This window comes from Ovis canadensis, chromosome 5, assembly GCF_042477335.2.
Source record: "Ovis canadensis isolate MfBH-ARS-UI-01 breed Bighorn chromosome 5, ARS-UI_OviCan_v2, whole genome shotgun sequence".
Lineage (NCBI taxonomy): Eukaryota > Metazoa > Chordata > Mammalia > Artiodactyla > Bovidae > Ovis > Ovis canadensis.
Genome location: NC_091249.1, coordinates 62,242,361 through 62,269,798, shown reverse-complemented (window position 1 = coordinate 62,269,798; position 27,438 = coordinate 62,242,361). Strand labels below are relative to the sequence as shown.

Sequence of the window (27,438 nt, the reverse complement as noted above, 5' to 3'; positions counted from 1 at the left end):
CTCATCATTTGTAAAGTGGAGATAATACAAGTGTCCTTTGAATGACTAGGAGGATGAAATAAAATAAATTATGAGGAAAATGTTAGAAAACATCTACTGCTTTTAAGATTTGCAAGGGGATAAAAATCCCTGTGGTGGGTTCCCTTTCTTGGCTAAAAGGAGCTAGCCAAAGACTGAAGTGCTCTACTGGAATTGGCCCTCTGCAGCCACCGTCTCTAAGCTGGGTTTCTGGTCTCCTGGCAACAATCTGTGACACTAAAGGAGCCCAGGCTAAGGTGAGTGCCCAGATGAGGGCCGGACTCTGAAGAAATCTGGGGTGCAGCCCACAGAGATCCAGGGTACCCAGGAATTCTGCTTTCCAGCCGGGCCTTACCCTAAGCCTCCTGGTGGCGGGAGGGGGTGGAGAGAGGGTGTGTGTGTGTGCACTGTGGAGGGTGGTGCTGAGTGGCGTGGAGAGTTGCAGACCTAGTCTCCTCCTGGGCTCCTCGAGTCCTCGGCTTTGTCTTGCTCCTTGGGCTCTCCTAACTTAATGAAAGCACCTAGGAAAACCCATGGCAGGAGACAGAGTAAAAATCTTATTATTGAGACACTGCTTGTGGAAAAAACTCCGACAGTTTCCAGCTTTATAAATTAATAAAAATCAAGCACCTGATAATGCTGTTTAGTCACAATTACATTAAGTTGGGGGTGCGGGTGCATGTCATTGCAGTTGATTCGCGTGAAGGACCTTAAATTGTAGCTCAAAAGCCAGAATGGAGCTATCAATGCCCCCACCTCAGATCTACGTAGAAAAGACTCTGGCTATTATCAAACCAGATATTGTTGACAAAGAGGAGGAGATACAAGATATTATTCTCAGATCTGGATTCACCATTGTTCAGGTAACTTCTGGGCAGTATGATCATGTTTTTTCCCTCTCTACTGAACTAGACTTTTCTGCCTTAGCTTTTAGCTAAAATAGAATTAAAAATTCACTTTATCTTAAATAAAAGGTATGTTTGAAAGCTCTTCTTACTCATAGAGTTATATCCCTAAACTTGTTTTAGAATACCTTTGATTTTACCTTTTGAAAATGTTTATGTATATGTGTTAGCCCAGTTCAATCCTTCGTATTTAGCATGAAATTTAGGTTTACTCTTCTGAATATAAAAGTTATATGTGATAATTTTCCAAAAAGTATTTTCACAGTTTAAAAATATATAAAATGAGAAGTAAAGCTTCTTTCTCCCATCAACTCTCAATCTGCAGAGACAATCACTTGACACTTTATTTTCTTCCAGAATTTTTGTGTGCATTTACAAATATGTTTCCCCCATAAAGTAGGACAGTCGCCCTCCCTGGACCCTCTTTACCCTCCCTCAGATAGCATGCCAGATCATTACTTCTGAATCTAACTTCTGTGTAAATACTCTTCTGTCCTAATAAACCACAGTTTATTTACTTGATCTTCTCTTGATGAATTTTTAGACTGTTGAGTTGTGTTTTTTTTTTTAATTTAATGTTTTAAGCCTTTTCCTTGTTCTGCAGTTAGTAGTTTGAATATATAAAGACTATCAAATAGAATGGAATATTTTTAATTTTCCTTTTTTGTACCATTCTTATTTGAAATTTCACTTTTTATTATATTTATTGACTGTCATATTGCTTGTTGAGTCTTTTAAAAAATAAAAAAGATAACTTCAGTCTTCAGAAGATGGGTTTTTAAATGAACTTAGAAGGATACGTGGAGGCTGAGGGTGAGATGCTACAAGAAAATTTAAGGGAGTAGTATAAGGGAAAGTATAAAGAAATAATTAATTAAAAGATTCAGATAAAGATGAGCTTTTAAATAAATGTTAGGAAACTGGGTAGCCACTTAAAAAAAAAACTTGGATTCAAATATTACACTATATATACCAGGATAAATTCCAAATGAATTTGACATTTAAATATTAAAAAACTAAACCATATAAACTCTAGAAGAAAAATGGCTGAATTTCTTTTTATTCTCGGAAGGGGACAGCCTTTTTACTGGGTACTGTAAAATAAAAGATTGATAAAAATATAAACATAAAAAACTTGAGCATGGCCAAATAAGCATAATAAGCAAAGGCAAAACACAGGTGACAAACTTGGAAAAAATACTTGTAACTCATAAAGAGTAATCTCCCAAATGTATAAAAAGCTCCTAAAACAGGATAAAAATTCGGTTGAAAATGGGCAGTACATGTGGATGGTCAAAGAAATAAAAATGCTTCTAAAACATGGTAAAGGATGCTCAATCTCTAAGCAGGAAAAAAGCAAATTAAAATGACACTGAACTACCATCTGGCAAGAATATAAAAGTAAATGACATAACCCCTATGGAAGGGAATCTGGCGATTATCTATCAGTATTTACAGATGCATCTTCCCTTTGACCCAGCAGTACTACTTCTGGGAATCTCTCCTATAACTTGTGTATTAATATGCAGTGACATATATCTAGGTAATTTTTTGTAGCATTATTTATTTACAAGCAAAAAATTGAAAATAACCCCACATTAGGAAATTGGTTAAATTCACCCTGACGAATTTGCCAAATTGAATACTATGCAACTAATTATAAAAAGAGCAATGAAGAACCTCTCTGTGTCCTGCTAGGGAAAAAAGCAAGATGCAGAACAATGTGTAGCTTTTTTCTATGCTAGAAAGAGAAAAAGTAATATATATTCATGTTTGCCAGTATTTACAAAATGAATTTAGAAGAATTTACAAAATGAATTTTAAATAAACAGTAAAAAATGGTTGCATATAGAAGGTAAGGAAGAACAGGCTGAATTAGGACAGGAATGGGAATGAAATTTTTCAGTATGAACCTTTTTATATTGCTTTGAATTTTTTAATCCCTGAAGTATGTTACTCATTAATTTTAGAAGAAAGACAAAACATACAAATAAGATAAAGTTTCCAATTTGATTTTTAGAAGTTTGAAAAGAATTAGTGAAAAAATAATTAAGCAGCAAGCAATAATTAGAAATTAAAACTTCTTATAAAAAAACAGTGTAAATGTTAATATTTAACACTTTCTCTAGTCAGCAATAAGTTTTAAACCAAAGAACATCTTGGTATGTAGTATGCTTCTTTTTGGTTTAATTATGATAAAATATATACAACATAAAATTTACTGTTGTAACTGTTTCAGTTCAAGGGCATTAGAGTACCTTCACATTGTTGTGCAACTGTCACCACTGACCATATCTAGAACTTTTTCATCATCTCAAACTGACACTCTGTACCCATTAACAGTTCTCAGCTTAGCCCTCTCCCCAGTCCTTGGTAACACTATTCTACTTTCTGTCTCTGACTTTGCTGTTCCAGGTATCTCTTGTCAGTGGAATAATTTTTGTCCTGTGTATTATATGCTTTAAAATAGGCTTTATTGTAGTTGAGAGTTCATTGAACTTGAAGCTTTCTTTTCCTATCTAGGAAAAAACCTTCTAAAAAATGATGTGTTCATTTAGTAGGTGGCAGTCTTTCCTGTGTTAAAACAAACTATTGGTTCCTTTTTTTTTTTGATATTTAATTTATTTATTTGGCTGTGCTGGGTCTTAGTTGTAGCACTCAGGATCTTTAGTTGCTGCATGCAGGACCTTTTTTTTTTTTTTTTTTGGTAGGGGCCACAGCAAACTCTTGTGGCGTGTAGGATCTAGTTCCTTGACCAGGGATTGAACCAGGGGCCCCTGAATTGGGAGCGCAGAGTCTTACCCACTAGACCAACCTCCTTTTCTGATATAAAGTTCACTTCTCTTTGTGAAAATACTTTTTTTTTGTTGTTTATTTATTTATCTTTTGGCCGTGGCTTGCAAGATTTAGTTCCCTGACCAGGGATTGAATCCATGCCCTCTACAGTGAAAGCACAGCATCCTAACCACTGGACTGCCAGAGAATTATCTCGTGAAAATATTAATCTAAATTACAAAAAAGTTTATCTGATCTAATTTGGAAGTAATTGATGGAATCGTTGATTCATTATCAGCTTTACTTTAAAATGAGCCCTCAGGTTTTAAAATTATGCTACATTAGCTGGCATACCTGCAAAAGGTAGCTTCCCTTGCTTGTTAAGGGATATGTGGCAGTTAAGTGCTTACAGTGCAACAGATGAGATTTTTAACCCAGCAACAACAAAATTACTCAAACCAGTAAGCATAAGAATCACAAATACAGGCATGTCTTAATTTTAAAATAATAGAATCAATGATTATACTAAATCAAGTGCTGTTATCACTTCTCAGATTTCTTCTATTTCTTGACTATATGAATTTTAATATGAAAACAGATGTCAGTACCTTTTTTTTTTTTTAGTAGTACTAGAGCTTCCCAGGTGGTGCTAGTGGTAAAGAACCTGCCTGCAGGAGACGTAGAGACTTTGGTTTGATCCCTGGGTCAGGACGATCCCTGGAGAAGGAAATGGCAGCCCACTCTAGTATTCTTGCCTGGAGAAATCCCATGGACAGAGGAGCCTGGAGGACTACAGCCCATGGGGTTACAAAGAGTTGACACGACTGAAGTGACTTAGTCCATAACTTCCATCAGCTTCCATAACTGATCCTTGACTGTGAGAATGTTAGTTTTTGTCCAGTAGAGCCTATTCATAGTAGTGCTGAACTACCTAGTAAGCATCTTTCCAGGCTTCTTTAACTGGGGCAGTTTAGATCCCTCTCTACAAACCAAGCAATTTTATCAAGTTTCTGAAACCTGAAGACATAGGATAGTTTTGTGGGGTTTTTTTGGAAATAGAAATTCTTTTATTCCAGGTGTTTAATGAGCAATAAATGTGGATCTTAGATAGCTGAATGATGGTAGATTTGTCATTTTTGCCTGTGATTAGATTTGGTTTCTCTAAACAGCAATTGAGTAAGCAGGAAGTGACTTGTGAATGGAGTTAAGATAGAAAAATTGGAAGAATGATTGACTTGGCTTCTATGATTTTTAAAAATTTAATAATTCATATAGCTTCTCATTTGTGAAAAAAATTAATATTTCTTTGTCTCAAACATTTTATTTTCTTTCAAATTAACAAGCTTAATGCTAACTACTTATCTTAAGCTCTTTCTGAGTCAACATATTTATGGCAGAACCAGAATAAGGAAACAAGTGAAAACCTTGTTTACTGCATCATGTTGCACCATAATGAGACCAGTTCTCTAGAATAATGTAGGGAAGTTTCACAAATAGTTAGGGAAAGATGAATTTGGAATATTCTAAAGTATTTTTTACTCTATACGAAATACGTATTAACAAGATATTGAAGATTGGCATGTTTTTACTTTAAGGAGAGAAGATTATTTTGTCATTAATATTGTTTTTGTTTTTTAGTCACTAAGTCCTGTCTGACTCTTTTTTGTGATCCCAAGGCCTGTAGTCCTCCAGGCTCCTCTGTCCATGAGATTTCCCATACAAGAATACAGGAGTGGGTTGCCATTTCCTTCTCCAGGGGATCTTCCTGACCCAGGGATCGAACCTGTTTCTTCTGCACTGGCAAGTGGATTCTTTATTGCTGAGCCACCATTAACATACCATAGGTTGAAGGAGGCTGCCAAACAAGAGTAGTTTTTCTTAAGTAATAATTCTTATTTAAAGCCTACATTAAAAAAAATTTTATTTAATTGGAGGCTAGTTACTTTACAATATTGTAGTGGTTTTTGCCATACATTGACATGAATCAGCCATGGGTGTACATGTGTTCCCCATCCTGAACCCCCTTCCCACTTCCCTCCCCATCCCATCCCTCGGGGTCATCCCTGTACTGGCCCCGAGTGCTGTGTCTCATGCATTGAACCTGGACTGGCATTCTGTTTCACATATGGTAATATACATGTTTCAATGCTGTTCTCTCAAATCATCCCACCCTTGCCTTCTTGCACATAGTCCAAAAGTCTGTTCTTTACATCTGTGTCTCTTTTGCTGTCTCACATATAGGGACATCGTTACCATCTTTCTAAGTTCCATATAGATGCGTTAATATACTGTATTGGTGTTTTTCTTTCTGACTTACTTCACTCTGTATAATAGGCTCCAGTTTCATCTACCTCATTAGAACTGATTCACATGCATTCTTTTTAATAGCTGAATAATATTCCATTGTGTATATGTACCGCAGCTTTCTTGTCCATTTGTCTGCTGATGGACAGCTAGGTTGCTTGTATGCCCTGGCTATTGTAAACCATGCTGCAATGAACATTGGGGTATATGTGTGTCTTTTGTGGTCAAATTGGTACTATTTCAAGTTATTAGTGACTTGGGAAAGTCACTCAGTCGTGTCCAACTCTTTGTGATCACATGGATTATACATACAGTTCATGGAATTCTCCAGGTCTCCTTCATTGCAGGTGGATTCTTTACCAGCTGAGCCACAAGGGAACCCCATTAGTGAATTAATGAGGTGTTACTGAACTGTCAATAATGCTTTTGTTGACTTTGTTTCTCTTTTAGAGAAGAAAACTACATCTCAGCCCTGAGCACTGTAGTAACTTTTATGTGGAACAATATGGGAAAATGTTTTTCCCCAATTTAACAGCTTACATGAGTTCTGGACCACTTGTTGCCATGATATTAGCTAGATATAATGCCATCTCTTACTGGAAAGAACTCTTGGGACCAAGTAATAGCTTAGTAGCTAAGGAGACACATCCAGACAGGTAACTTTCCTAGGGGAGAAATGGAATACAACTATGAAAATGAAAAAAAATCTGATTTCATTGTAATAAGAATTTACTTTAATTTGAAAGTTTTCCTGAATAACCTGATTTTTTTTTTTTTTTTTGGTGGTGATGCAGGGTTGGGTGGGGAAGGTCCATTCTGTGTTTTAACTACATAAATGTGTGTACTTTAATATCAAATACCACAAAAGGTCTCAGAGAATGTTTGATTTATGGTTGACTAGCCTTATTTTTCTCTCATTCTTGAATTAAACTGCCACCGGTATAGGAATTTTCATGGGAAAATTGGGATGGTATTTCGTTGAATGTTAGTAATAGAGATTAGAAACTCAGATTTTCAGCATTATCTTTAATGTTTAGAAACCAGAGGACATTGAGTTCTTGACACTTTTGAAAATACCATTGTTTTTTCAATTGTTACAAGATAACACCTCTTTTTCACCCAGATAACTATTTTTCCAGTATATCTCTCCTACATATTTAAATATATTTGACCCTCATGTAGATACTACTGGTGCTGCTAAGTCACTTCAGTCGTGTCCAACTCTGTGCGACCCCATAGACGGCAGCCCACCAGGGTCCCCTGTCCCTGAGATTCTCCAGGCAAGAACACTGGAGTGGGTTGCCATTTCCTTCTACAATGCATGAAAGTGAAAAGTGAAAGTGAAGTCGCTCAGTCGTGTCCAACTTTGCGACCCCATGGAATGCAGCCTACCAGGCTCCTCCATCCATGGGATTTTCCAGGCAAGAGTACTGGAGTGGGGTGCCGTTGCCTTCTCCGTCATATAGATAGATTTATGCTTAAAGTCAAAATAGATTAAAACCTCCATATGTGAGAAGTGGAGATGCTTCTGTAAAATTTCTAAGTAGAATACATAAGTAAAAAGTAAGGAAAGAATGTCAGATTGGGTGGTCATCATTTCTAACTTGCTTTCAGTCTGAGGGCGATTTATGGCACAGATGAACTAAGAAATGCACTTCATGGAAGTAATGATTTTGCTGCAGCAGAAAGAGAAATTCGATTCATGTTTCCTGCAGGTGAGTTACAAATGAGTAATTAGTTAATTGCATTTACTTGTTTGCCTTCTTTCTTAATTTTGGAGATGTAGCTGGGAAAGAAGATAACAGGGTTTATCTCCAGTATATTCTGTTGTATTTTCAAGTTGTAGTGACTTAACAATTTGAAGCCAAGAATAGAAAACTTAATGTTTTTCTCAGAATGAAATTGTGACCTCTAGGGAATCTTTTGAAAGAAAGGAGTTTACCTTTCTTTCCTTTATTTTGGACTGGGCATATTAAGGGTTTTTCTTCTTCTGTGTTATTACTCCTTTTAGTTATCCCTAAATGCATTAGTCAAATTTGTTACAAATGAAAAGAGACTCTTCTTTGGCACTTTTGATGGATTTGCCATATTCTCTAATAACAGTTTACTGTTTATCTAACAAACACTCATGCTTTTATGAAACTCATAGTTCTCCATCCCCTTTTTTTTGTTTCTATCCTGTGAAGTTATAAACTTTTTAGAAGTGGGTATCATGAGGAATGACACTGATGTTCTTATTTTTAGAGCAGAAAAGAAATTTGGTGATTTTCATTATATAGAAAAAAGTCAAAGCATTGGACAGTTTTGAAAAAATTTTTTGGCCTTTTATTCCTCTCAGTAATTTAGACCTATTCCTCAGTATTTTTCTGCTAAAGATTTATTCAAAGAAAACTGAAAATTGTCTTGGAGATTTAAAAGTTTGGATTTTTGAACAAACAAAAACTGTTTTAAAGATATCTATACACAAAAGGATTTGCTTACTACATACTTAATTCCTACTGTGACAGAAATTTCTGTCATATCTATCTCCTTAAGGTGTCTTTTTCTTTGGAGCTGTTTTTATTTTGGAATATTTACACAAAAGGAGATAGCATAGCAGCCATGAAATTAAAAGATGCTTGCTCTTTGGAAGAAAAGCTATGACCAATCTAGACAACATATTAAAAAGCAGGGACATTACTTTGCCAACAAAGGTCCATCTAGTCAAAGCTGTGGATTTTCCAGTAGTTGTGTATGGATGTGAGAGTTAGCCCATAAAGAAGATTGAGTGCTGACAAATTGATGCTTTTGAACTGTGGTGTTGGAGAAGACTCTTGAGAGTTCCTTGGACTGCAGGGAGATCCAACCAGTTCATCCTAAAGGAAATCAGTCCTGAATATTCATTGGAAGGACTGAAGCTGAAGCTCCAATACTTTGGCCACCTGTTGGGAAGAGCTGACTCATTAGAAAAGACCCTGATGCTGGGAAAGCAGGAGGAGAAGGGGATGACAGAGGATGAGATGATTGGATGGCATCACTAACTCAATGGACATGAGTTTGAGCAAACTTGGGGAGATGGTGAAGGATAGGGAAGCCTGGCATGCTGCAGTCCGTGGGGTCACAGAGAGTCAGACATGACTGAGTGAACGACAACAAAGATCACATAGTATAATAAGCCACTAATGAACCCAGCATTCAGTTTCAATGATTTTGGTCTGTCTGCTTTTTTTAAAAAAAATTGAAGTATAGTTGATTTAGACCAGTCTTGTTTCATCTGTCACTCCTGCTTGTATTTCTCCTGCTTCTGTATTATTTGGGGCACATCTTGAACATGAGATGTTTTTTGATGTGGTAGATGTTTAGATCTTGTCCTACTAGTGAATTAGACTTTTTCTTCTTAGCTTTTAACTAAAATAGAGTTAAAAACTCATTTATCTTAAGTGGAACAAATTTTTTAGAAGCCCGTGTTACTCATAGGGTTATATCCTTACGCTGTTAGTTTGTATTGCTTTTGATATTATTAATTAATCGTCTTAGACATTTGAGAAGCAGCAGTTGTAGGACAGATACAAATGATTACCTACTACACTACAGATGTCTTGCTATGAGAATGTGAAGTCCTTGAGAGAAGGTTTTTGGAGTTTGTGATATGAGCTCCTTCTTGCTTAGCAGTGAGGAACTACGTACAGAACCCTATATGATAAGTCACTAAAGCAAGTTACAAAGATTCAAAGCTTTACTACATTCCATTCATTCAGCAAGTTTTACTGAGTTGTGCCAGAAATACAAAAATGAATAAGATTTCCCTGCTCTCTCAAGATGATTTTATTTGAAAAGGCCAGAAAAATAAATATACAGTGCAGTGTATAACTTCTGCCATGTAAAAGCCTTTAAAAGTACAGTGAAAATTTATTTATGTGAGAAACATGAAGCACGTTTTAGTTTCTCATTAATTCAGCCAACTCTGTTGTCAAAAATCAGTTGGCCATATATGTAAGTATCTACTTTTAGATTCTCAGTTCTGCTTCATTGATCTTTATAGTCTGTTCTTATGTCAGTACCATACAGTCTTAATATTGTGGTTTCGTAATAGGATTTTTCTTTTTTATATATCTATATTTGTTTCAACTCTTAAGTGTGTGGCTTGAACACTACATTTCCACTCACAAAACTTGTTCTGAGTTATTTTTCAAATGGCTTTGCAACATGCCTAGGTAGGCTTATAATTTTGCTATTCTAAATATTATTTTCCTTTATAAAACAATCCCTATATATGGATAGTGACTCCCATCAAGTTGGTTCAGTTTAACATACTAATTTCTAGGGTCCTGGCACATGCGGTACTATGACTGTAGGGGTTGGAAGGTTTAAAAAGTAGATCCCATTAAATGAAAGTTGCTTTAATGAGTACTTTTCTTTTAAATATCAAGGTGTATACTTCAGAACACTTTAGTGATGAGATTTGGTCCACTAAAGAATCTGCTTGATACCTAAACATTTCAGACTGAGAAGTTAACATAGGTTACATACACCTTACAACAAACACTACTTCTGTCTGTTAAAATAAGCCAACATGAAACTAGGAAAAAAAGCTAGCTCTACTTCAGTGCCTAAAGTATCACGCTTAATAGAAATCTTAACTTTCCCCTAAAGCAATTGTCATGCCATACATATTTTTAAATGCTAATAAAAATAAATACTTGAAAACATGTTATCAGAAGAAATGGAGACAGAGTGTTGAACACGTAACCACGTAAGCCTCAGGCAGAGCTTAGTCTACTTCTTCCATATGAGAAGGGTCATCATCTCCTTCCAAGGGCGACATCTCCTCAGTTATGGCAGCATTGCTGTTGTCAGTAGTGGGGTCATTCTCGTGGATACCAAGACCAAATTTGATCATTCTGTAGACCCTGTTAGCATGGGTCTGGGGATCCTCCAGACTAAAGTCAAGATAGGAGAGCCACTTCATACAGTAGGATTACCTGGTCCTTCAAAGACTTGTCATTATTATCAGCCTTTTGCTTCAGGGTCTTGATGATGAAGTGGTCTAGGGTTTACCTCCAGGTGCTTCTTTGCTGCCAGGGCTTCCTTAGTGGCTCAAATGGTAAAGAGACTGCCTGCAATGTGGGTGACCTGGGTTCAGTCCCTGGGTCGGGAAGACCCTCTGGAGAAGGAAATGGCAACCCACTCCAGTATCCTTGCCTGGAAAATCCTATGGTCAGAGGAGCCTGCAGTCTACAGTCCACGGGATTGCAAAGAGTCGGACACAACTGAGCAACTTCACTATCGCTATAACCTATTGTTGAGTTGTCTTTTAGGGCTTGAGCCTTCATGATTCTTTCCATGTTTGCTATCCAGCTGTGCGTGCTCGTGACAATGCAGCACAGGGATGTCACCAGTAGGTTTGATACAACCATCTTTTTTGCAGAGGGTTTGAAACTTTTTCTTTTCCTGTTTCTTATTTATTTTGGGCTGTGCTGAGTCTTTGTTATTGTGTAGGCTTTTCTTTACTTGCTGCAAGCGGGTCTGCTCTCTAGTTGCAGTGCATGGGCTTCTTATTGTAGTGGTTTCTCTTATTGCAGAGTATGGGCTCTACAGTGCACAAGCTTCAGTAGTTTCTGCATGTGTACTCAGTAGTTGGAGTTCCCAGGCTCCAGAGCACAGGCTCAGTTTGGCACACGGGCTTCGTTGCTCTACAGCATGTGCGATCCTCCTGGACCAAGGATCAAACCCTTGTCTCATGCACTGGCAGATGAGTTCTTTACCACTGAGCCATTAGGAAGGCCCTCTTCCTATCTCTTTTTCTCCTCGTCTTCTGGAAGTTCCAGGCCCTCTTCAGTGACTGACACTGAGGTCTCGCCCTCAAACTTTAGCTGTTGCACGCAGTACTCATCTAGTAGCAGTTCTAGAATCTGGGCCACACTATTACTGCTTGGGTGCCTGACCCCTTCAATCATTAAGTAGTCAAGTAACCAAGAACAGGACTTCTTTTGAACCATAGCTCCAATTCATCAGTTCTTCTCAGAGAAACATCAGTTCATCTCAGAGGTACCAAGCATGGATAGAGCCAATGTTCCCAGGAGGAATTCTGATATTATTTGAAAATCCAAGTCTCCCAAGCCTCAGGGTACCAGCCAGAGTTGGCCTCCCTTCCCCAGCAGCCAAGTGTCAGTTGTTCCTCATTAAAGGTTTTGAAATCAGGTTAGTGGAAAGTCTCCAAAATTCAAATAATAAATGGCCAGAGACAAATAATAAATGATTTTCAAAAATAGAGAAACAATCCAAAAATGAAGATAATTTTATCTACAATAGCGTCAAAATCAATAAGATATTTAAGAAGAAATTTAACAAAAGAAGTGCAGTTCTTGTGCACTGAAGAGTACAAAACAAAATGTTGCTGAGAGAAATGAAAGAATATCTAAATAAATAGACATCCCCTTTTAGGGGCTTCCCTGCTAGCTCAGGTAGTAAAGAATCTGCCTGCGATGTGGGAGGCCTGGTTTCGATCCTTGGGTGAGGAAGGTCTCTTGGAAAAGGAAATGGCAATCCACTCCAGTTTTCTTGCCTGGAGAATTCCATGAACACAGGAGCCTGATGGACTACAATCCATGTGTTTGCAAAGAGTGGGACACAATCGAGCAACTAACACTTTCCTGGATCAGAAGAGTCAATATTGTCAAGATGACAGTTCACTCTAATTTGGTGGATAAATTTAATGTAGTCCCTATTAAAGTCTATGCATGCTTTTATGTAGAAATTAACAAGTCAATTCCAAAACGTATATGGAATTACAAAGTATCTAGAAGAGCTAAGGCAATTTTGAAAGTGAAGAACAAAGTTGGAAGACTTCCACTAGCCTGATTTCGACCTATTATGAAACCACAGTAATTAAGGCTGTATGGTCCTGACGTAAGGATAGACATAAAGATCAATGAAGCAGGATTGAGAATCTAGAAGTAGATTCTTACATTTATGGCCAATTGATTTTCCATGAAAGTGCCTAGACAATTTGATGGGGAGAGGGTGATCTATTCAACAAATGGTGCAAAGACAACTGGATATCCACATGCAAAAACAAAAACCAGCATAGACCCTTGCTTCACACCATACACAAATAGACCTAAACATAAGAGCTAAAAACTAGCTTTGGTTTTTAGGAAGAGCACCAGCTTTTTCAAGGATTAGGAATATGTCCTAGAATATCTTTATAACTTGCTTTAGTGACTCATCATTTTGTGGGGTTTTGTATATCATTCCTGACTGACTGCTAAGCAAAAGGGAGCTCATATCACAAACTCTTCTAACTGGAAGAAAATATAGAAAATCTTTATTACCTTGAGTTAGACAAAGAGTTCTTACATATGACATCACAAATATGATCTGTAAAATAAAATACTGATACATTGGACTACATCAAAATTCAAAGCTTTTCTTCTTAAAAAGTCATCATTAAACATATGAAAAAATAAATCATAGACTGGGAGAATATACTTGCAAATCATATATCAGATAAAGCACTTATATCTAGAATATATTAATATAAAGAATTTTTACAACTCAGTACAAACAACTGAATTAAAAACTGTGCAAAAGATTTGAATAGGCATTTCACAAAAGATAACAGGCTAATAAGTACATGAAAAAGTGCTCAGTATAATCACTGAGGAAATGCAAATCGAAAGCACCATGAGATACCTTTGCTTACCCACTAGAATAGCTATAATCAATGGCAAGAATATAGAGATACTGGGACCCTTTTTGTTTCTGGTAGAAATATGTTTTTTGTTGTATTGCAAGTCTGGGTCACCTATAGTGTTCAAAGAAAGCTGAAAAGACTAAAATTTCCTTAAATCTATATAATTTATTTTAACAATTGAAAGATAAGCCGCAATATTAATATATACTATCATATAAATAGGACTTATGTGTATATTCAATAGTTTATAAGAGAGCAAGAAGCATGTATTATTCACTCATACCTGTGAAGTGAAGTCAAGTCACTCCGTCATGTCTGACTCTTTGCAACCCCATGGACTGTAGCCTACTACGCTCCTCTGTCCATGGGATTTTCCACTGTGCAAACTGCCTCCATTTTGTTGACAGGAGTTAATTTTTGTGATGAATTAATCTAGATTATATATATTCTTTCAGCTTTTCAAAACATTGTCCATTATGTATTTACTGTTAAAAAATGGAAATGCAAAAAAGGAGATTGTTGAAAACATAATCAGAATCTTGTGTGTGAGCACTATCAATATATTGATGTATTTTTTGCTATTTGTATGAGTCTTATTTGTGTGTGTGTGTGATTGTGTTTTTGAACAAACTATTCACTATGTATCTATTTCTGTTTACTTTTTTTAAAAAAGAAAAACTAAGTATTTCTCATGTCATTAAAATTTCTTTGAATGTGTCCTTTTTAATGACTATAATATTTCATCATTTATGTTAGCTTTAATGGGAATACATTTGTATTTGCAGTGATTGTTGAGCCCATTCCAGTTGGACAAGCTGCTAAGGACTATTTAAATTTGTATGTAACGCCAACTCTGCTTAAAGGACTCACAGAACTTTGTAAGCAAAAACCAGCAGATCCTTTTGTAAGAAATCTTTTTATTCATACTGAAGAATACTGTCTATAGCTTTCAGAATTAAAATATTCTTTGAAATATATAGAAAGTCACTTAAAGCTATTTTATATACATTTTAGATACTTCCTTTTGTATAACATTTGATTACAGTTGACCCTTGAGTAAGAGTAGGACTTAGGGGCGCTGACCCTTTGCACAGTCAAAAGTCTGGCATACTAAGAGCTCCCATGTGCAACAACTAAGACCCAGTGCAGCCAAAATAAATAAATACTTAAAAAAAAATCTGGCATATAATTTATAGTAGGAACTCGTATCCTCAGTTCCTCTGTATCTGTGATTTCTGCATCTTGTGTTCAGCCAGTTGTGAATTGTGTAGTACTGTCGTATTTACTATTGAAAAAAGGCTCCACATAAGTGGACCCCCACAGTTCAAATCTCTGTTGCTCCAGGGTAAACTGTGCTTATTTTCTTGCTGTGTTTTGACTCTTAAAAAACATTTTAAGTACATTTTCAGTCATTGCATCCTTCAATTGCTCAGCATTGTTTTTGTGTATAATTTATATAATCAAATGATAAAATTAGATATATACTTGAATTTTGTTCATCATTTTTATTTCTCGTGATATCTAAATTTTCTGAATAGAAGATTTGCATTTATTCACATACTTGATGCCTCAACATTGCTCATTCAGGTGGAAGAACTGTTGAGTATGAGGACTTAGGATGATGATCCAGGGCCAACTGTCAGCCTGGATCCTTCCTTATAGATACACCCGCCCATCTGAAGAGTCTTAGAGATAATCAGGGAAGGTTATTTTAATATCAGCCCTACCAAAATAATATGTTTGGCCTTTGTTAGAATTCTCAAAAGGAATCCTTTTTGAAAGACAAAAGATTTAATCTTTCCCACATGTTAACATTACCACTTTTACCAAAAAGGAAAACATTGACACGTTATTTCTCTAATAATTCTCTTTCATTGTGAAAATAGTATTTATTTTAATTTAGTAAGAAACCTGAAACTACTGAAAAACGTAAAGAAGAGAAGAAAAAGATACTCATGGTTCCATTTCCTAAACATTGTCTTGAAGTCATCTTGCCTGGACTCAACTCTGATTCCAGACACCTAAATTCAAAGATGCTTGCTCCTTGGAAGAAAAGCTATGACCAACCTAGATAGCACACTGAAAAGCAGAGACATTACTTTGCCAAAAAAAGGTCTGTCTAGTCAACGCTATGGTTTTTCCAGTGGTCATGTACGGATGCTAGAGTTGGACTGTGAAGAAAGCTGAGTGCCGAATAATTTATGCTTTTGAACTGTGGTGTTGGAGAAGACTCTTGAGAGTCCCTTGGACTGCAAGGGGATCCAACCAGTCCATGCTAAAGGAGATCAGCCCTGGGTGTTCTTTGGAAGGAATGATGCTAAAGATGAAACTCCAGTACTTTGGCCACCTCATGCGAAGAGTTGACTCATTGGAAAAGACTCTGATGCTGGGAGGGATTGGGGGCAGGAGGAGAAGGGGACGATGGAGGATGAGATGGCTGGATGGCATCACGGACTCGACGGATGTGAGTTTGAGTGAACTCCGGGAGATGAGATGGACAGGGAGGCCTGGTGTGCTGTCTAGGTTGGTCATAACTTTCCTTCCAAGGAGTAAGCGTCTTTTAATTTCATGGCTGCAGTCACCATCTGCAGCTATTTTGGAGCCCCCCAAAATAAAGTCTGACACTGTTTCCACTGTTTCCCCATCTATTTCCCATGAAGTGTTGAGACCAGATGCCATGATCTTCATTTTCTGAATGTTGAGCTTTAAGCCAACTTTTTCACTCCTCTTTCACTTTCATCAAGAGGCTTTTTAGTTCTTCCTCACTATTTGCCATAAGGGTGGTGTCATCTGCATATCTGAGGTTATTGATATTTCTTCTGGCAATCTTGATTCCAGCTTGTGCTTCTTCCAGCCCAGAGTTTCTCATGATGTACTCTGCATATAAGTTAAATAAGCAAGATGACAATATACAGCCTTGAAGTACTCCTTTTCCTATTTGGAACCAGTCTGTTGTTTTATGTCCAGTTCTAACTGTTGCTTCCTGACCTGCATATAGGTTTCTCAAGAGGCAAGTCAGGTGGTCTAGTATTTCCATCTCTTTCAGAATTTTCCACAGTGTATTGTGATCCACACAGTCAAAGGCTTTGGCATAGTCAATAAAACAGAAATAGGTTTTTTTCTGGAACTCTCTTGCCTTTTTGATGATCCAGCAGACATTGGCAATTTGATCTCTGGTTCCTCTGCCTTTTCTAAAACCAGCCTGAACATCTGGAAGTTCACGGTTCTTGTATTGCTGAAGTCTGGCTTGGAGAATTTTGAGCATTACTTGACTAGTGTGTGAGATGAGTGCAATTGTGTGGTAGTTTGAGCATTCTTTGGCATTGCCTTTCCTTGGGATTGGAATGAAAACTGACCTTTTCCAGTCCTGTGGCCACTGCTGAGTTATCCAAATTTGCTGGCATGTGGAGTGCAGCACTTTCACATCTTTCATCGTCTTTCAGGATTTGAAATAGCTCAACTGGAATTAACATCGCCTCCACTAGCTTTGTTCGTAGTGATGCTTTCTAAGGCCCACTTGACTTCACATTCCAGGATGTCTGGCTCTAGATGAGTGATCCTACCATCATGATTATCTTTGTCATGAAGATCTTTTTTGTACAGTTCTTTTGTGTATTCTTGCCACTTCTTCTTAATATCTTCTGCCCAGTTAGGTCCATATGATTTCTGTCCTTTATTGTGCTCATCTTTGCATGAAATGTTCCCTTGGTATCTCTAATTTTCTTGAAGAGATCTCTATTCTTTCCTCTATTGTTTTCCTCTATTTCTGTCCTTTATTGTGCCCATCTTTGCATGAAATTTTCCCTTGGTATCTCTAATTTTCCTGAAGAGATCTCTAGTCTTTCCTCTGTTGTTTTCCTCTATTTCTTTGCACTGATCGCTGAGGAAGGCTTTCTTATCTCTTCTCGCTATTCTTTGGAACTCTGCATTCAGATGCTTATATCTTTCCTTTTCTCCTTTGCTTTTCACTTCTCTTCTTTTCACAGCTATTTGTAAGGCCTCCCCAGACAGCCATTTTGCTTTTTTGCATTTCTTTTCCATGGGGATGGTCTTGATCCCTGTCTCCTGCACAATGTCACGAACCTCCATCCATAGTTCATCAGGCACTCTATCTATCAGATCTAGTCCCTTAAATCTATTTCTCACTTCCACTGTATAATTGTAAGGGATTTGATTTAGGTCATACCTGAATGGTTGAGTGGTTTTCCCTACTTTCTTCAATTTAAGTCTGAATTTGGCAATAAGGAGTTCATGATCTGAGCCATAGTCAGCTCCTGGTCTTGTTTTTGTTGATTGTATAGAGCTTCTCCATCTTTGGGTGCAAAGAATATAATCAGTCTGATTTTGGTGTTGACCATCTGGTGATGTCCATGTGTAGAGGCTTCTCTTATATTGTTGGAAGTGGGTGTTTGCTATGACCAGTGCGTTTTCTTGGCAAAACTATTAGTCTTTGCCCTGCTTCATTCTGTGTTCCAAGGCCAAATTTGCCTGTTACTCCAGGTGTTTCTTGACTTCCTACTTCTGCATTCCAGTCCCCTATAAAGAAAAGCACATCTTTTTTGGGTTTTAGTTCTAAAAGGACTTGTGGGTCTTCATAGAACCATTCAACTTCAGCTTGTTCAGCGTTACTGGTTGGGGCATAGAGTTGGATTACTGTGATATTGAATGGTTTGCCTTGGAAACGAACAGAGATCATTCTGTCATTTTTGAGATTGCATCCAAGTACTGCATTCCGGACTCTTTTGTTGACCATGATGGCTACTCCATTTCTTCTGAGGGATTCCTGCCCACAGTAGTAGATATAATGGTCATCTGAGTTAAATTTACCCATTCCAGTCCGTTTTAGTTTGCTGATTCCTAGAATGTCGATTTCACTCTTGCCATCTCCTGTTTGACCACTTCCAATTTGCCTTGATTCATGGACCTAACATTCCAGGTTCCTATGCAGTGTTGCTCTTTATAGCATCGGACCTTGCTTCTATCACCAGTCACATCCACAACTGGGTATTGTTTTTGCTTTGGCTCCATCCCTTCATTCTTTCTGGAGTTATTTCTCCACTGATCTCTAGTAGCATATTTGGCACCTACTGACCTGGGGAGTTCCTCTTTCAATATCCTGTCATTTTGCCTTTTCATACTGTTTATGGGGTTGTCAAGGCAAGAATACTGAAGTGGTTTGCCATTCCCTTCTCCAGTGGACCACATTCTATCAGACCTCTCCACCATGACCCGCCTGTCTTGGGTGGCCCCACAGGGCATGGCTTAGTTGGGACTGCCCTAAGAAAGCTCATCTGAGCACCAGGCACACATGGGACTCACAGCCAGACATTGCTGGCAGGAGCTCACACCTCGTGTGGCACAGATGTTGGGCCCTCCAATGCTGATGCCCGCCAGTGCCCCCACCACCAGCACCGTAGCCCAGAGCCGCCACGCTCGCATCTTGTCAGCCTGCCGCCGTGCTCCATCTGGGCAGCGTCCTCTATTAAAAAGCATAGACATCACTTTTTCAACAAAGGTCTGTATAGTTAAAGCTATGGTTTTTCCAGTGGTCGTGAATGGATGTGAGAGCTGGACAGTACAAAAAGGCTGAGTACCGAAGAATTGATGCTTCTGAATTGTAATGCTGGAGAAGACTCTTGAGAGTCCCTTGGACAGCAAGGAAATCAAACCAATCAATCCTAAAGGAAATCAACCCTGAATATTCATTGGAAGGACTGATGCTGAAGCTGAAGCTCCAATACTTTGGCCACCTGATATGAAGAGCTGACTCATTTGAAAAGACCCTGATGGTGGGAAAGACTAAAGCAGGAGGAGAAGGAGGTGACAGAGGATGAAATGGTTGGATGGCATGTGATACCTCTAGCTTTGTTCTTGTTTCTCAAGATCATTTTGGCTATTGAATGTCTTTTGTGTTTCCATACAAGTTTTGGAATTATTTGTTCTAGTTCTGTGGAAAATGCCATGGGTATTTTGATAGGGATTGCATTAAATCTTGTGGTTAGTATGGTTATTTTAACAATAGTAATTCTAATTCATGAATGGAACATATTTTTCCATTTGTTTGTGTTTTCAGTTTCATCAGTGTAATAACAGTTTTCTTAGTACAGGTCTTTTACCTCCTTAGATTTATTCTTAGGTATTTTTTTAATGCAATTGTACATGTGATTGATTTCTTAATTTCTCTTTTTGTTGATAGTATAGAAGCAACACATTTCTGTACTGTGCAACTTCACTGAGTTTATTAGTTCTAACAGTTTTTTGGTGGTGTCTTTAAGGTTTTCTCTGTATAATATCATGTTATCTTCAAATTGTGACAGTTTTACTTCTTCCTTTCCTGTTCAGATTTCTTTTATTTTTTTAATTAATTTTTTCTGATTGCTGTGGCTAGGACTTTTAACACTATGCTGAATAAAAGTGGAAAAAGTGGGCATTCTTGTATGATGTTACTGTGGGCTAGTCATATATGATCTTTATTATGTTGAGGTATCGTCCCTTTATACTCACTTTGCTGAGAATTTTTATTGTAAATGGATGTTGCATTTTGTCAAAAGCTTTTTCTTCATCTGTTAAGATGATTGTATGGTTTTTATACTTCAGAATGTGATGTATTACATTGATTTGCAGGAATTGAACCATCCTTGCAGCCCTGGAATAAGTCCCACTTGATCATGGTGTATGATTCTTTTAATGTATAGAATTCAGTTTTCTTTGAGGATTTTTGCTGCTATGCTTATCAGTGATACTGACCTATAATTTTCTTTTCTGGTGTTGTTTTGTCTAGTTTTGATGTCAGGGTAATCTTGGCCTCTTAGAATGAGCTTGGAAGCATTTTTTTCCTCTTCAGCTTTTTGGATTAGTTTGAGAAGGATAGGTATAAGAATTCTTTATGTATTGGTTATATCAAGCTTGTTCTATTAGCTGCAAAAATATTTCCTTTTTGTTTAACTTCTAATTTTGCCTTTTAAATAATATTCAATAAGTCAAACCTTAATTTTTTTCTCATTGTGAGTTTTACTTTATCATCTAAGTTTAGAAAGTTCTATTCCATTAAAGGTTTTGCTAAATATTCACTTTTATTTTCTTCTAGTAATAGTTTTTTTTCATTTTTAACTTTCCTATGTCTCTGGAATTTACTTTTATATATATCACAAAATGAAGATCTAAATTGATTTTTTTTCTGATCAGTTGTTCTTGTACATTGATTTATGAAGCCACATTTATCACATATAAAATTCTATATGTGAGCATGTATTCCATTATGTTGAGCTGTATGTTCTGATAACAGTACCACAATAAACAATTGTTTTTAACATTATTTTCAGTACTTCTGTATATACTTAACATTTTTTTTGTTTTTTTGGTGATAAATATAAGATAAACTTTGTCATTTTAACCATTTTCAAGTGTACAGTTCAGTGGCATTAATTATAATCACAGTTTTGTATAGCCATCATGACTACCTATTTCCAAAACTTTTTCATCACCCTAAACAGAAACACTGTAACCATTAAGTGATAACTCCCTATTATCTTCTTCTGCCACCCTTTAGTAACCTCTAGTCTTTCTGTCTCCATGAATTTGTCTATTCTAGATATTTTACATGTTACATACAAGAATTATATAATATTTGTTTTTGTGTGTGTGTCTGACTTATGTCGCTTGTCATAATGCCTTTGAAGTTCATGTAGTAGCATGTACTAGAATTTTATCCCTTTTATATTGAATAATATTTGATGATTTTATATATATATGTATATATATTATTTATCCATTCATCTGTTGATAGAAACTTAGATTGTTTCTCCCTTCTGGCTATTGTATATAATGTTGCAGTGAACACTGGTGTATCTGTTTGAGTACCTGTTTTCATTTCTTTGAAGTATGTACTCAACAGTGAATTTTCTGGGTCATATGATCATTCTGAATTTAGCTTATTGAGTAACCACTAAGTTATTTTTCACAGCAGCTGCACCCGTTTACATTCCCACTAGCGATGCATGAGTGTTCCAGTTTCTCCATGTCTTGGCCAACACTTGTTCTTTTCCATTTTTTTTTTTTAATAATTGTAACCAACTTATTAGATGTGAAATAGCCTGTCATTGTGGCTTTGGTTTGCATTTCCCTAATGACAAATGATGTTGACCCTCTTTTCAAGTGCTTACTGGCCATTTGTATGTTTTCTTCAGAGAAATGTCTGTTCATATTCATATTCTTTGCTCATTTTTAATTGTTTTTGTTGTTGAGTTGCAGGAGTTCTTTATGTGTTATAGATTTTAAATCTTTATATGACTTGCAAATATATGTTCCCTTTCTATAGGTTGTCCTTTCACTTTAAAAAATAATAATTTTATTTATTATTTTTGGATCTTCTTTGCTGTGTGGGCTTTTTTCTAGTTGCAGCAAGAGGAGGCTACCCTCTAGTTTCAGTACAAGGGCTTCTCATTACAGTGGCTTATCTTATTGGGAGCACCATGCCCTAGGGTGCTCGGGCTTCAGTAGTTGTGGCACGTGGACTTAGTAGCTGCAGTTCCCAGGCTCTGGAGCACAGGCTCAATAGTTGTGGCACACAGGCTTAGTTGTTTCACAGCATGTGGCATCCTCCCAGATCAGGGATCGAACCCATGTCTCCTGCATTGGCAGGCAGATTCTTCACTTTGAGCCACTAGGGGAAGTCCCATGTCCTTTAACTTTGTTGATAATGTCCTTTGATACATGAAAGTTTTGAATATTTAATAAAGTCTGATTTACCAATTTTTTTTGTTGCTTATGCTTATGGTGTCATATCTAAGAATCTGTTGTCAAATTCAAGGTCATAAAGATTTATTGCTTTATTTTCTTCTAAGATTTTAATGAGTTTAACTCTTATATTTATGTTATTGACAAACTTTGAATTAATTTTTTATATTAAGTGAGATAGGGGTCAACTTCATTTTTTGCATGTGGAAATCTAATTTCTAAGTACCATATGTTGTGGAGACTGTATCTTTTCCATTGAATGGGCTTGGAACCATTGTCAAAAATCTGTTGGTCATATAAATGGGTTTATTTCTGACTCTCAATTCTATTCCATTTATCTGTGTGTATATCTATATACCTCATTGTCTTGATCACTGTACCTTTATAGAAGATTTTGAAATTGGGAAGAACAAAATTGGAAAATTCTCCAGTTTGGTTTTCTTTCATGACTTTTTTAGCTATTTGGAGCTCCTTGAAATTCTATATGAGTTTAAGGATTGACTTTTCCATTTCTGCAAAAACAGCAGTTGGAAATTTGATGCGAATTGTGTTGAATCTGTAGATCACTATGAGTAGCATTGACATCTTAGCATCTTAACATTATTAAATCTTTCTATCCATGAACATGAGATGTCTTACCATTTATTTAGATCTTTCAGTTTCTTTCAGCAATGTTTTGTGATTTTCAGGACACAGGTTGGTTAATTAACCCTAGATATTTTTTCAAGGCTATTATAAATGAAAGTGATTTCTTAATTTCCTTTTTGAATCATTCATTGTTGGTATGTAGAAACACAACTGATTTTCTGTATTGATCTTGTAAGCTGCAACTTTGCCATATTCATTTATTGGCTCTAGTAGCTTTCTTAGATTCTTTGGAATTTTTTATACAGGCATACCATGGACATGTTGCCAGTTAGGTTCCAGAGCACGACAGTTAAGCAAGTATTGCAGTAAAGGAAGTCATATAAGTTTTTTGGTTTCCCCATGCATATATAAAAGGGTTACACTATTCTGTAGTCTATTAAGTGTACAATAATATTATATCTTAAAAAACACAATGTGTATAACTTAATCTAAAAACTGTTAACCATCATCTTAGCCTTCAGTGAGTCATGATTTTTTTTTTGCAGTAAGATCACTGATCATAGACCACTATGTGTGTGTTAAGTCACTTCTGTTATGTTTGACTCTTTGTGACTCTATGGACTATAGCACACCAGTCTCCTTTATCCTCTTGCCCATGGGATTCTCCAGGCAAGAATACTGGAGTGGGTTGCCATTTCCTCCTCTGGGGGATCTTCTCGACCCAGGGATGGAACCCACGTCTCTTATGTCTCCTGCATTGGCAGGTGTGTTCTCTACCACCACTCTACTTGGGAAGCCCTAGACCACTATAACAAATCTAACAATGATGAAAATGTTTGAAATATTATGAAAATTAGCAGACACAGAGACATGGAGACACAAAGTGAGCAATTGCTTTTGAAAAAATGATGCTGATAATCTTGCTCAATGCAGAGGGGTCAAAAACCTTCAATTTATAAACAAAAAAAAAAGCTGTATCTGCAAAGTACAATAAACTGGTGGAGGAATATTATACCTGTATATACAAGGGTCATGTTATTTGTGAACATAGTTTTACCTTTCTTTCCAATTTGAATCTATGCTTGACAATATTGTCTAACGTAATATTTATTGTTTCAGTTTTTAGTGGTCATTTTCTTATTCTTAAAGTGATTTTGGAAACTTAAATTGATAGAGTATATATTGAAGAAAGTATGTGAACATTAATTAACATAAAGGTTTTTTTTCTTTTCCATAGATTTGGCTAGCTGATTGGCTGCTGAAAAATAATCCCAACAAACCTAAACTGTGTCATCATCCAGTTGCAGAATAATCTTACTAAAATAAAACCCTCAAAGAACAAATCATGAGCAGTCTTACTATAAAAGGCATGCTTCTACTTAAGAAAAAAGTAACTCCTAAGGGTTTATGTAACTACATGTGAAATTATTTCTTAAAAATAAATTTTAGAAAGAATATCTATTTTGTGCAGCAGATAACATTATCTAAGACAAAACATTAGTTTGGGGTATTATTTTTTTCTAATATGAAAATGGTATTAACATGAGAAGCACTTAGAATGTCAATAAAACAATTGCAAATTTTTATTTTTGCAGTTACAAAGTGGTGTTCAGTTAAGAGAACAATAATTCATATAGGATGCATCAGAGACAATTGAAGATGGTAAAACTACCATCCCTATATAAAATTGATATTTGCTGTGCACCAACAAGAACCTACTTTACATTTCTTTGCCAGTGTATTAATACAACTCACATAATACATGAGGCAAAATTAGTATCTATTGAAAATACCACCAGGGCAGGGCTAACTAAAGACGCATTTGGTAGTATGTTAACTATACAGTTTAAAAAAGTCTTGTACAGCTTTACAGTTCTTTTTTCTTTAGAAAGAGTGAGTTGTGCACAGGGAGGTTAAATGCTTTTAGACAAGCAGGAAACTAGAATCAATTTACTTATTATCATCTTCAACTTCCTTCTCTTTCTCTTCCTTCTTTTCAGCCTTGATGACTATCTTTTTTGCTCCATGTTTTTTCTTTATCTTAGTAGGCTTCTTTTCATAAAGCTGTCTGTCATCTGCTGAAATGCTGTTCCATGTTTCTCCCAGTTCCTTTGCAACATTGCCAATTAGTATGCTGGGATATTCTCTTTTGATTTGGAAGAACAGGAGAAAAACTGAAGGCAGCCTCTTGTATGCATTGGGATCCTTGAGCTTCTTTTTTGTTTCTCCTTTAGGAGGAATGTAGGTTTTTATTTCTCTGTTATAAAGGCCTTGTCTACCTTTACTATGCCTTCAAAATTTTATTTTTCAACTGACATGGTCTTCCATCTCTCTGAGCACTTTTGGAAAACTCTGAGAAGGTGACTGTGTACTTGTGCTCCTTCTGGCAAGTTTGCCCAAAGAATGCATATGATGGTGCTTTGTGGTCTCTTAGGGCGTCCTTTCCCATGCTTAGTTATTTTTCCTCCATGAGTCTCAAAGTCATCCATCACCCATCTAGCTCTCCCTTGCCCTCATGCTGTCTTTATGGAGGTCATTTTGTTGCAATGGCTGTCAGTTTAGGATATGATTTTAACAGTGATGTGGAGAAGGCAATGGCACCCCAATCTAGTACTCTTGCCTGGAAAATCCCATAGATGGAGGAGCCTGGTAGGCTGCAGTCCATGGGGTCGCGAAGAGTTGGACACAACTGAGCGACTTCACTTTGACTTTTCACTTTCATGCATTGGAGAAGGAAATGGCAACCCACTGCAGTATTCTTGCCTAGAGAATCCCATGGATGGGGGAGCCTGGTGGGCTGCCGTCTATGGGGTCACACAGATTTGGACACGACTGAAGTGACTTAGCAGTAGCAGCATTTAGTAATAGAAGCCTGATATAAGATATTGCTCATTATTTTTTAATTTTGAGATATGGCATTTTAGTTATATTTTCCCTAGCCTATATTCTGTATTTACATGCATAATTAATGCATAGTTCAGAAAGCTTAGTTTAAAAAATGTTAAGTAGGGACTTCCCCAGTGGTCCAGTGGCCAAGACTCTGAGCTCCCGATGCAGAGGACCTGGGGTTTGATTCCTGGTCAGGGAACTAGATCCCACATGCCATAACTAAGACCCAGTTCAGTCAAATAAATAAATAATAAATAAAATATTTTAAAAAATAAAAAATGTTAAGTATATAAATAATTAGTTTTCTTCTGCTATCCTATGGGCGTGCCTGATAGCTCATTTGGTAAAGAATCCACCTGCAATGCAGGAGACCCAGATTTTATCCCTGGGTTGGGAAGATCCACAGGAGAACGGATAGGCCACCCACTCCAGTATTCGTGGGCCTCCCTGGTGGCTCAGCTGGTGAAGATGCATCCGCCTGCAATGCGGGAGACCTGGGTTTCATCCCTGGGTTGGGAAGATCCCCTGGAGAAGGGAAAAGCTACCCACTCCAGTATTCTGGCCTGGAGAATTCCATAGACTCTATAATCCATGGGATTGCAGAGTCAGACACAACTGAGCAACTTTCACTTTCTACTATCCAATAGTAGAGTATTCCTATGAAATCTCTCATAAGCAGAAAGAATGTAGAGTGAAGACTCAGTTACCTTAGTTAGTTCACGTCTTGTTAACTGAAGCACAAAGTAAATTGAGATAAAGCCCAGATGCTCACTGACAGTTAAAAGCTATGCTGGCTTGATGCTGGGGTGCTGAGTGTAGTTCCTTAGGAAGGAGCCTGGTGGTGCTACTCTTGTTGCTCAGTGTGCACACTGCTTCTGAATTCAGTTCAGTTCAGTTCAGTCGCTCAGTTATGTCCGACTATTTGTGACCCCATGAGCCGCAGCACTCCAGGCCTTCCTGTCCATCACCGACTGCCGGAGTGTAGCCAAACCCATGTCCATTGAGTCAGTGATGCCATCCAACCATCTCATCCTCTGTTGTCCCCTTCTCCTCCTGCCCTCGATCTTTCCCAGCATCAGGGTCTTTTCAAATGAGTCAGCTCTTCGCATCAGGTGGCCAAAGTATTGACGTTTCAGCTTCAATATCAGTCCTTCCAGTGAATACCCGAGACTGAGCTCCTTTAGGATGGACTGGTTGGATCTCCTTGCAGTCCAAGGGACTCTCAAGGGTCTTCTCCAACACCACAGTTCAAAAGCATCAATTCTTCAGCGCTCAGCTTTCTTCACAGTCCAACTCTCACATCCATACATGACTACTGGAAAAACCATAACCTTGACTAGACGGACCTTTGTTGGCAAAGTAATGTCTCTGCTTTTCAATATGCTATCTAGGTTGGTCATAACTTTTCTTCCAAGGAGTAAGCGTCTTTTAATTTCATGGCTGCAGTCACCATCTGCAGTAGTTTTGGAGCCCCCCAAAATAAAGTCAGTCATTGTTTCCACTATTTCCCCCTCTATTTGCCATGAAGTGATGGGACCAAATGCCATG

General features: G+C 37.2%; 1 protein-coding gene across 3 annotated transcripts; it reads left to right on the top strand.

The window, feature by feature from the left end:
• Nucleotides 1–6: 6 nt before the first annotated feature.
• NME5 (NME/NM23 family member 5) lies at nucleotides 7–26,169 on the top strand. 3 transcript variants are annotated; one of them, XM_069589827.1, is made up of 6 exons: nucleotides 7–275; nucleotides 710–881; nucleotides 6,453–6,658; nucleotides 7,617–7,717; nucleotides 14,463–14,581; nucleotides 24,239–26,169. In XM_069589827.1, the coding sequence occupies exons 2-6, from the start codon at nucleotides 753–755 to the stop codon at nucleotides 24,311–24,313; spliced, it is 630 nt and encodes a 209-aa protein (XP_069445928.1). In that variant the 5' UTR covers nucleotides 7–275; nucleotides 710–752; the 3' UTR covers nucleotides 24,314–26,169. The 3 variants fall into 3 exon arrangements, with proteins under 3 accessions (XP_069445928.1, XP_069445930.1, XP_069445929.1); XM_069589829.1 differs by having other exon boundaries at nucleotides 190–275; nucleotides 14,463–14,555; nucleotides 24,239–24,585; XM_069589828.1 differs by lacking the exon at nucleotides 7–275 and having other exon boundaries at nucleotides 675–881; nucleotides 24,239–24,587.
• Nucleotides 26,170–27,438: the final 1,269 nt, after the last annotated feature.